Below are 11,475 nucleotides of genomic sequence, written 5' to 3' on the forward strand. Positions count from 1 at the left end.
AGAAAATTACCTTTTCCATAAGCCAGATTTTCCTTTTTGGTAACAAGGGCAGTGAGAATGATGGGTAATAACTCCAAAGATTTTCCATTCATTAGTCTGCCTTCTTTGATTGCATCAACAAACTCATTGGCTAATTCAACCAACAATGGTCCTGGAAAATTGTGGGCCTAAAAGTTCATGGAATAAAAAAAAATATTAAGCAGAAATCTAAATGTTTGATATCTCTTTCCAAGAAACAGTCTTTTGCTGAGTTAAGAGAATTGACAACAAAACCCAGAACTGGTCCCATAAGAGATTCGGGAAATCATTCTGCTCTGGTACAAACTTATAATTGTAAAGAATTTCAAAGGTCAGAATGCTCCACCAGTTCCCTAATGTTTTCGAAGATTCTAGCTCTTCAAAGAGACACATGTCCATGATACCAGTAAGGTAATATAAACATCTAGGTCAGCAGTCCCCAACCTTTTTGGCTCCAGGGACCAGTGCTCCTATGAGAGTCTAATGTCTGATGATCTGAGGTGGAGCTGAGGTGGTGATGCTAGTGCTGGAGAGCGGCTGCAGATACAGATGAAGCTTCGCTCACTTGCCAACTGCTCACCTCCTGCTGTGTGCTTTGGTTTCTAACAGGCCATGGACTGTACAAGTCCATGCCTCAGGGGTTGGGGATCCTTGATCTAGGTGGTTTATGGCCCATCCATCAACTATTTTTCATTTAGTAGTAGTTATTATGCATAAATAGGAACTATGCTAGGTTTGGCACACTTAAGTTTTCCCTCTCTCAACAAATTACAACCCCTTCCAAAAATCTACCCAAAATCAAACAAGTTTTTGTTTTCCATCTCACCTCCAGCATTAGTAATCCTATGATCTCGGATGCAACTTCATTCTGCAAATCCCCTGACTCCACCAACTGGATACAACAAGTGTATATCTTAAGTCTCCTAAGAGCTCCAGCTTCCTCAGAGCAGGGGGAACCTTATTGTTTTGCAAAGGTGTACAGAAACAAAAAAAGAAGGATAAAGTCTTCAAACAAGGTTGACGGACAAATAAATAGGAAAAACATACAGCTTTATAGTTTAACACAGAAACAGAATGATCAAACTACTGATTACTATGGCATTTAGAGCGGAAATATTTAGGAGTTTTGAAAAAGTATTTAGGCAGTTGACTGAAAATGTCATTGTCTACCTATGTTATTAGTTTTTAAAATAATTTAAAAATTACCGGACCCTTTTTTGGGTCCAATAATCGAAATTAAATGTCTTTAACATATTTCAGAATGTTAACACTGGGTGATGTCAGCAGGAATGGCACAGTAATTAAGACTTCGGGAAATCCTTTCCCCCGGATAAGCAAAAAGAACGCTGACAAAAACAGTGAAAACCAACTTGTTCAGAACTCTGGAAATTAACCAAAGGCTTCTACCAATCCAGGGAGTGTTTAAGAAAAACAGCTGAATCTCAGTGAGAACAGTGACCTTTGTGGCATTTTAACATTCCCTTGTCCCATCCCTCTGCGCTCTGCCAGTCCAGTAGTCTTTAAAAACCATTCACCCCGCAGTCATGGTAAAAGCCAACAGCCTACCAGTCTCTGGAGGAGACAGCACAGTTGGAGCTCCTTAAAAGCCCAGTTTCCAGATAACTGTCATTATTTGACCTGTGTGGCTACTCCCTAGAAATTTCCACTAGCAAGGCCTGTCTTTATTTGACCTGACTTAGAACTCATGCAAATGGACTTTCACTGAGGGCATTTGTCTAAATTAGCTGCAAATGATTAATATTTTAGCAGCCTTGAGGCAGCAATAACAGTTGGGCAAGCAACAAGCTGACCAAAAACCTTAAAAGGAATTCCTAAAGAATTACGTGCACAGGGGGTTTTGAAATGTTTGACATATTCCTGGGAATCTAGAAAGCCATGCAGATACTTAGTGCTGTGCACATGTGTTACTGGCACCCAGGGTTCTTGCGATCTCCCAGGATGGAAATCAGAAATCACCACAAGAAAGTTCAGGCAAGAGCAAAGGTTTATTAAGCTTGTGCGCAAGGGAACCAACACCGAGAAAGAAAAGGTTTGGATGGCTCCTGGAGAGAAGTCGGGACAGGGTTTTAAAGGGAGCTAGGCTGCGTGAAGGCTACATCTAGGCATGTGATGATGGCAGAGGTTTCTTGGGGTCTACACAGTGCGACTACATGCTTCTTCATGCACTGCATGTCTCCTTAGCATGGTCTCTCCACCCCGAGGCGTGATTTCTAGTACTTAAATTAGGGAAAGGTCACCTCAGGGACACTCTTGGGCCTTATTGCTCATGCACGGTGGGCAATGAGCAATAAGGCCCAAGAGTGTCCCGAAGGTGACTGTCCCTTGTTGCTGGTGTGCCTCCCAAGACTTCTTGATGCTGATCAGTGGTACCCTAGGGCAGACATTCTTGTGAAACTTATCAGGCTCCAGCAGCTGACCTTTCCGACAGACTCAACAGCAGGAAGTTGCCCTCTTGTCTCATGGACAGGGCTGTGTATACAGCCAGGCAAGACCTGAGAAGACCCTAAGCTCTCACCTCTGTCTGACCTTGAGGCCTTTCTGAACAAACAGAAAGGCTAAGGAGGAGTTATAAACTACCTGACTGGGCACTGAAGGTGTGCCACTGCTATGCACAGGGCCCCTCAGCAAAGGCTGGGAAACTCACTGGTTCCAGGAATTTAAGGAATTCTTTGCCCAGACATTAGTTGACTGCAAAGCTAACCAAAAGAGAAAGCAATTACGTTTACAATAACATCAAAAAGAATACTTAGAAATAAATTTAATAAAAGTAAAGACTTCTACTTTGACAACTATAAAACACTGCTGAAGGAAATGAGAGAGGACCCAAATAAAGGGAAAGATACTCCATGTTCATGTAATGGCAGACAGACTAAGATAGCAATACTGCTCGAATTCATATAGAGTCAACACAATCCCTACCAAAACTCAAGCTTCTATTATTGCAGAAACTGAAAAGCTAATCTTAAAATTCATATGAAAACACAAGAAACCCAGAATATCCAAAATAATCCTGAAAAAGGAAAATGAAGCTGGAGAACTCACATATCCTGATTTTAAAACTTAATACAAAAACTATATTAATCAAGATGGTGTGGTACTGACATAATGAGAAACATGGAGATCAACAGACTAGAACAGTGAGTCCAGAAGTAAACTCTCACATTATGAGCAACTGACTTTCAATAAGGGTGCTATTGAAAATGGGGAAAGATAAAGTTGGACTCCTACTTCACACCATATACAAAAACGAACTCAAAGTGGATCAAAGATCTAAACGTAAAAGCCAAGGCTATAAAATTTTGAAATGAAAACGCAAGTGTAAATCTTTGTCTTTAATTTAAGCGATGGTTTCTTATTTATAGCACCAAAAGCACAAGCTACAAAAAAAATAATAAACTGAACATCATAATTACAAACTTTGTGCTTCAAAGGATACCATCAAAAAAGTAAAAAGACTACCAGAATTGAAGAAAATTATTGCAAATCATGTATCTAATAAGGTATTTATATCTAGAATACATGGAGAACCATTATAACTCAATAATAAAAAGACAATCCAATTTTTAAAAGTGCAAAGGATCTGAACAGATATTTCTCTAAAAAAGATATATGAAGGGCCAATAAGCACATGAAAAGATGCTCAACATCATTAACCACCAGGGAAATGCAAATCAAAACCACAAAGAAATACTACTTCATTCTTAACAGGAGGGCTAAAATGAAAAAGACAGACAATAACAAGCCTCTTTCAGCACTGGTGGGAATGTAAAATTGTGTAGCTGGTGTTTTTGGAAAACCATTCCTCAAAGAGTTAAACATGGAGTTAGTATACGATCCAGCAATTTCACTTATATATTTACCAAAGAGAAATGAAAGTTTTTCCAAACAAAAACTGGTACACAAAATTCATAGCAGCATTATTCATAATGGCCAAAAAGTGCAAACCATCTAAATGTCCATCAACTCATAAATGGAAAAGTGTGATATAGTCATATAATGGAATATTATTCAGCAATAAAAAAAACAAAATGAAATACTGATACAGCCTACAATATGAATGAACTTTATGGTAAGCCAAAATACCACATATTGTATGATTTTACTTATACGAAATATACAGAATAGGCAAATCAATAGAGACAGAAAGTAGATGAGTGGTTTCTGGGGCTGGAATGGGTCAGGTGTATAGGGAGGTGACAGCTAAGGGGTACAGAGTTTGTTAGGGGCAATAAATATATTCTAAAATTGATTGTGGTGATGGCTGTGCAACTCTGTAAATATACTAAAAGCCATTAAATTGCATATTTGTATGTCAATTACATCTCAGCTAAAAAAATTGTATACCTTAAAAGGGTGAATTTTTTAGTATGTGGAATATATCTCAATTTTTTAAAATGTTGTCCTTAGTTAACTACTAGTCCTTTATACCATCAATTTAACAGAATTAAAATGATTAGGAAGTAGTTTCCACAAGTACTTGATAACTCACGCTACTTTTCAACTATATTTTTAAATAAGATGAAAATAAGGTTAGAGGTGGGAGCCATAATAATCTTTCCTAGGTCTGTCTACCCAAGAAAGCAATTACTCTTCTTTCTTTCACATACTAGTACATGTAGGCAACTGCTTCTGATCTTTCATTATTTCCTCTTCTTTGATATTTTTACAAAACAGTCATTTAGCAAGTTTCCATAAAGACTGACTCATTCAATTTTGAAAGTTTATTTTCATGAATAGGAAGATGTTTTTAGACCCTTGCAGTGGAAACCCGATTTACTTGAAGAGGGAAGAAAAACAAACCCAGTTAAATAAACTGCTAAGAGTATAAAACCACTGTTAATTTTTGCCTTGTAGAATGTTATTTTACAACAATTTATAAAACACTATCTGCAACAAGGAAGAACTGGCCCTTGTTCAAGATATGGGAACAAATATGCCTGTTGGGAATTAAGAATCTCCATATAAGTCACCCAAATTATCCCATTTCATTAAACCCCAGAGCTCCCTGGCCCTTTATTAAGCAGCAAACGTTGCTGTTCTCTTCCCCACCATTTTAAAAGCACAAGTAAAGCAAAGCTGATTTTAAGAAACACATCCTTTATACACCCCAAAACCAGCAATACAATCTCAGGTAGCCACTTCAACCCCCATCGGTAAAATTATTTAAGTCTACAAGACAAGTGACTGATGCTTTAGTTGATCCTGTAAAATCCTCAAGACGCAGAAAAGTCTCATTGGGGCTTCAAACAGTAAGAAAACTAGCAATATGTGCCAAAAGTAAACAAATCTAACAATGAATCAAGGAAGACAGACGTAGTATTATTACCCTTGAAGATGGCTCTCAGGAATGCTCCAACAGCTTCTCCTTTCACTGCCTCACTCTGAAGGAGGTTAACCAGCTGCAATCAAAAACAGAAAGTTTCTGGCAACAATTTATTCCAACAACCTAAACTCAACGTAAAAAACACTCATCTATCAGGGTCATATCCTTCAGAGACTCCAGGATCACAAATAACATTTATTTAGATAGACCAAGGTAGGTCTTAACATGAAGCTGAGCTGTCAAAATTGAAACTTATTCATACTACAAACATTTATTGAGCACTTAATCGGTACTTAATTTATCGAACTACGTTCTTAGGAATACACATTGATTCAACAAATATTTTGATCATGTTCTTTTCCCTAGGCACTGAGGATACAAGGATGAACAAGATGGGCATGACACAGAGTTTATAGCAGAGCAGGAGGGGAAAAAGTGACAGAAAAAAAATCAGAAAAAAAATCTAAAAATAAAACAAATCAAAGGGTGAGATAGACAATGAGCAAAGGGAGACAATTTCAGCTAGAGTAGGTTCATCTGAATGAGGTTCTTCTCCATGCAGGGATCTGAGTAAGCTGAGATCACTTATTATGGAAAAAAAGAAAAGCTTATCGGTAGAGTAAAAAGATTAGGCACAATAAACAGCCTAACATAATTATTGTCCCATTCTGTAATCATATACTTAGTGAAGAGACAGTTGGTTTTCTCTTACTAATATTTTCAAAATATTTAATTGCTTATGAATTTATCTTCTTTAGGGAAAAATATAAAGGAAAAAAGAAAGAGAAAGAAAGCATCAATAGGCAAAGCCAATGTCTCAATTAATAGCTATAGACTGATTACCTTCAAATAGGACTATTCTTAAGAACCATAAAAGTATACCCAGTTGCATAAATATTATCTAAATGTTATATAGTTGTTTAAATGTACACAAATGCCTGTAAGTTGTCCTCTCCCCCAGTTCTTTACATCTATGAGCTGTTATCAAATAAATCCTTGTCTCCTGAGGAGAGTGGAGAGTAGATGAAGCGGCAGAATAATTGTTCTAACATGTCCTCTGAATCTGCCATCATGTTTGACATTTGCTTTTAGCAGAACATGCTTCCCAGCACTCACATCATCTTCTTTCAGGGTTTGAAGAAATTCCTGCAGTCTGTCTACTGATTTTCCTGCTGCTAGAGACAGAATTTTCTGGTCCATTGTTGCACATATCAGGAAACTGGAAGGCAAAAATGTCAGCGCTGATGAAACTTCCAGAAGTAAACAAGTTTGAATTTTTTTCCCCGTTCCCTACCTTTTAACTGAGTACTTCATACATATTACAGACAATGTACAAAGTGCATACTCAACAGGCAAGGAACTACTAACTAGTACGAGGAGGTGATTCTTATACAATCAAAATAATCTTGACAATTCTCTGGAATTTCTTTATTAGAAACTTGTATTCTAAACAAGTGGATTCATAATTTTGCCAACATTTTACTGTATTTTTTAGCATCTACCCAGAACACTGCCTATAACAAAGCTGTCATTTAACAGTATATCACATATATAGTTGTCATATCTAAACAAGAATACGTGTAAGCACATAATAAAGTAACATTTGATAAATGAATAAACAGCACTGTAAATGCGAAGTGTCAATTAAATGGTATAAAAACAAATTAACAAGACTAAGGAAATAAATGTGTTCAAATATTAAGGCTTCCTAGCAGAAGAAAGCTTTAACTGGAACTTAGTGACTAAATTTAGATAACCAAAATAACCAGATGGTGTTCGTTACACATTATTGGGAAAGAAAATATCATAAACAAAGGCATTCATATGCGAATCTGAAAAACTTTTATTTGGGGAAATTGGGCAGACTGCCTGAGTTCAAGTAGGGGAGTAGTAATAGGTAGGAAGCCTAGAAAGATGCCTTGGGAAAAAAAAACTGTGCGAGGTTTTGAATGCCAAGTTAAAGAATTTAGAATGTATTCTGCAAGTGATCGCAACCTAAATTTTTGGAGCAAAAGAGAATCTGACAAGAATGAAACAGAATCTGAAGAAACTGAATCCGACATCAAGGTGCAGATTAAGGTAGGAAGTACGGAGAAGGAGCAGAGGCTAGGAGGTTACTGGGGCTATTTCGGTGTGGTAGGGACAAAGACATACATTAGGGTTAAGGGAAATTTCTCGGACGCAGGAGCTGAACCTTGATGGAGGGAAAAAATTTTACGGGAGGGCTGACGTACAGCACGCCCGGGGGGAGGAATCTGGGAAAGCTCCGGGACGCGGCGGGAGAAGGCGGCGCACGATGGCCTTCCAGGCCACAGAAAACACCAGAGCCTTCCTACCCTCACAGGCCCGCTCCCGCCTCCCCGCTCCCTCCTCAACGACGCTGAGTCCCAACGCTCCGGCCGCGCGCGAAGGCGCTGGGCACGGTTACCTCAGCCTCACCGCACCACAGACTTCCAAAAAGCCCGCTCAACCTCCGACCGCCGCACTTCCGTCGCCCGGAACAACAGGTCCCGCCCCGCGGCTCACTTCCGCCCGCTGGGCGCCGGCGGTGGACTGTACCATTAAGGCGAGGTGGGGGGAACCGTCGGGAGCGGACGTTCCACTCACAGTCCGGGGAGGCGCGGCCTGAGAACTCGAATTCGGGACCGCAGAGTCAGCATGCGCAGTGTGGCCTAGGCGTACCGGGGGCGAGGTCTTGACTGGTTAAGCCCTTCTTGTGTCCCACTGGGGAAAGAGTGAGGTGGTCCCACAGGTTTTTGCATTGGAATCCCCTAGAAGTCAGAGGCAGGTGTCCTACTCCATGTGCCAGTAAGGTGCCTATAACCCACTCAGATATGAGACCCGTGTGGCCCAGGGGTTTTATGTGGTTCCCCATGCGATTTCCTAGCATTTAGCACATAACCTGGCAAAGCAGCAAATGCTCAGTAAATATTTGTTAAATGAACAACAAAGAGCAAAGAGCAACGCAGGAAAGGTCAGAGAGTCTACAGTCTATTTTGGGTTGCAGGAGCAACTTATGCAAAGGGCCTTGGAACAACAAACGAGTGACCCTGGCTGGTTCCGGAAGTGACGGTGCTTGGGATGAGAGAGCAGGGGCTAAGTCCTTTTCACATCAGAGGACGTGGGGAACAGCTGAAGTAGAAGGACCTGAGACCTGATTGTATTCACATTGTAGAACCATAACTCTGGCAGGTTAGTACCTAGGGATTGTTGAAAAGATGGTGGGGGTGGGGAGGACTGAAGGCAGGACCCCTTAGGAGGCTGGCTATAAGCTGTCCGGGAGATAGGTGGTGGTGGCCCAAATAGTGACTGTGGAGACAGGTAGAAAGGAGTGGACCAAGCGTAAAAGAGATTAGGAAATAGAGTGAACCTGGCTTGGAGAGATATGAGAGGAGTTGAATATTCAAGCTCGAGTGATGGGGGGCAGTGATCCTGCCGGTTGACTGACACAGGGAGCAGAGGAATAGGTAGCCGCAGGTTTTGGGGGTGATGATGAGGCCTTCAGATTTGGACTTGCCAAATGTGAGGTGCCCATGTAATGGCATGTGAAGGAATGCCAACGAGTCAGTCTGGAGCGTGGCTCCGAGTCCCCAGGAGAGGGCTGGGTCTACTTGGCCAGTTCTGTAAGAAACATGGCTACCGGAGGAGAGTGATGGCTCTCAGCTGTCTAGGCCCGCTCCTCGCCTATGACCCTCTTAAGCACTTTTTCCTTCCACTACGTTTCTGTCCCAACATTGAGCTGTAATATGTGGCTAAAACACAGAAGGTAACGGAAGATTATTCCTGAGAGAAATCCTTTAGCTTGCCAAGGAAAGAGATGACTACCTCATCTTCTCCCTACAAAACCTCCCTTACAGGCTGCTTCCTTAAAAACTGGCCCCTCACAATTGGCAATATTTGATGAAGGTTTATAGATTATCCAATTGTATTATATCGGTGTTCGTTTTCTGATTTTGACAATTGTGCTGTGGTTAATTTAAGAGAATATCCCTGTTTTTAGGAAATGCACCCTGAAGTATTTAGAAATAGATAAATATCATGTCTGCAACATATTCTAAAATGGTTTAGAAAAAAATAACATAGTCACACATATATATTCAGAGAAAATGATAAAGCAAATGTAAAATGTTAACATCTCGGTGAAAGGGCATATGGGAATTCTTTGTACTAATCTTATAATTTTTCTGTAAATCTGAAATTAAGACCAAATAAAAAGTTTTAAAACACCAGCCCATTTGTGAACCTAGTAAACTGCTCTGGCTTATAAATAAGCAGCAAACCGGGCCTTTGAGAGGCCACCTCTCCACTTCACCCCCTTTCTGCTGACATCCTAGATGGCTGCAAAACAGAAGCGGGTTGTCCATCCTACATGGGGACTCTTGGCTGCTCCTCTCCCCATCTTCGTGACTTTCTCATCCACGTCACCTCAGCCGCTCACTCTCCCGCTCACGTCCTGAACCACCTCCAAAATCACTATTCCGACATCAACTTCCCATTTGTCCAGTTTACTCTCCCACTTACCTACTCTCTAATCTTCACTGTCCCCCAGTCCTCTGCCATCTTTAATTCCAAGCTTTAATAGTCCAGCCACATTTCTGCCAGTACCCTCACCTTGCCCCCTTGTCTGTCCTTCCATCCCATCTATCCTGCAAACTCTAACTCTATATGAAACCAGCCACATTCCTTTGTTGGAGCTATACCTGGGCTGTTGGGTCACGCTGGAGAATTCACATGACTGTGTTCATGGGTGCCCCGAAAAAGTCACTGCAACCAACCTCAACGGGGCCTTCGACACTGCCAGACAATCTTCCCTAGTACGTTTATCCTTCCTTTCTTCATGAGGATTATTTCCGTTTTTTTCTATCTCCTCCTTCACTCTCAGCAGATGACTTCAACTTTCCCACCAAATCTTTAAACTCACTGTTATCAGCATCAATCCTGCCCATGTTAGTTGGGGCAGTCCCGTTACCACTGAGTTATTTTAAGGAAGGTGCAGGACGTCCCTCGACCTAGGTTTTCCCATTTCTCAAAGGAAGAGTTGAGGCCCGGAAATTTTGTAGGGTCCTCCCTAGCCAGGGAGAATTATTACTAGCCCAAGAGGGCAGTGACTAGACTCTAGCCCCCTGGGGCTGCTCCCAGGAAAGTGAGGCGACATCACCTTCCTTCCCCGGGAGCCAGGGGCAGGTGTGACTTCCCTGGGCAGTCACACCTGTGTGGCTCTCATTTTTGCAAGAGGCGGGGCAGCCTTGTGTGTTGAATGATGACAGTGCTTTAGAGTGACCCGGTCTCCACTCCTTACTAGCTTTGTGGCTTCAGACAGGTCCTTTCCTCTCTCAATTTCCTATTCTGTAAAAAGGGGGATTATACTCTCTGCCTCACACCTGGAAGGACTAGATAATGCTGGTAGGGCACCTGCCACAGTACAGAATGGGGGGCACAGCAAATGCAAGGCCCCTCCCTCCCTATCCCCAGCCTGGCAGAGAGAGCCTGAGAGCCCACGGATGTCTGCCAATGTGGCCAGCACAGGTGTCCAGGCCAACGAGGGCAGCGTCTCCCCTGACACAGTAGCACCATTGTTCCAGCTGGAGGAGCCAGGCATGGACGTGACTCTTGGGAGGGGGAAGGGCAGGGCAGAGGCAGGAGAAGGGCTGTGAGCAGAAGATAATGCCGAAGAAAGCTCTGCTCCCTAAAAAGGGCCTCGTGGCCTGCAAGCGCCTTGCAAAGCTCTGTGCAGCCCACTCCGGTCAAGGCTGTGCCATTAACTCAAATGTGTTTCTGCTGTACAGGAATAGGAATGTTCTTCGTGACAGAGTCCATCACCCAGCTCTGCCAGAGCCTCTCCTGGGGCTTCCGTGGCTCCCCTACCCAGCCTACCGCCATTATCTCCCATGAGCCTCACACCCGATGAAGTACCTGGGGAAAAAAAAATCCAATATCCCACCTATATTTGCTCAAGCTATCAAAAATAAGTACTACAGAATGAGTGGCTTAAATGACAGAAATTCATTTCCTCACAATTCTGCAGGCTGGAAATGCAAGATCAAGGGGTCAGCGGGGCTGGTGTCTTCTGAGGCCTCTCTCCTTGGCTTGCAGGTGGCGTCTTCTTGTGCCTT

At 42.0% G+C, this 11,475-nt stretch overlaps 2 protein-coding genes across 4 annotated transcripts in view; one reads left to right on the forward strand and one right to left on the reverse strand.

The window, feature by feature from the left end:
• Positions 1-7,924, reverse strand: part of FANCI (Fanconi anemia complementation group I) — a 53,246-nt gene extending 45,322 nt beyond the window's left edge. For 2 of the 3 annotated variants that reach the window (XM_023522962.1, XM_011379661.2), the window contains exons 1-5: positions 7,791-7,924; positions 6,479-6,581; positions 5,366-5,438; positions 845-975; positions 11-167 (exon numbers count right to left, since the gene is read on the reverse strand). In XM_023522962.1, the coding sequence (XP_023378730.1) occupies positions 11-167; positions 845-975; positions 5,366-5,438; positions 6,479-6,562 (445 nt within the window). In that variant the 5' untranslated portion in view covers positions 6,563-6,581; positions 7,791-7,924. The remainder of the gene's footprint in view (positions 1-10; positions 168-844; positions 976-5,365; positions 5,439-6,478; positions 6,582-7,790) is intronic. The other variant, XM_011379662.2, reaches the window with a different exon arrangement.
• A 109-nt stretch (positions 7,925-8,033) lies between these two features.
• RLBP1 (retinaldehyde binding protein 1) overlaps positions 8,034-11,475 on the forward strand; it is a 15,854-nt gene continuing 12,412 nt past the window's right edge. Inside the window, exons 1-2 of the mRNA XM_023522964.1 lie at positions 8,034-8,175; positions 8,370-8,554. The gene's annotated coding sequence lies outside the window, so the exon portion shown is untranslated. The remainder of the gene's footprint in view (positions 8,176-8,369; positions 8,555-11,475) is intronic.

This window comes from Pteropus vampyrus, unplaced genomic scaffold (genome assembly GCF_000151845.1).
Source record: "Pteropus vampyrus isolate Shadow unplaced genomic scaffold, Pvam_2.0 Scaffold368, whole genome shotgun sequence".
Lineage (NCBI taxonomy): Eukaryota > Metazoa > Chordata > Mammalia > Chiroptera > Pteropodidae > Pteropus > Pteropus vampyrus.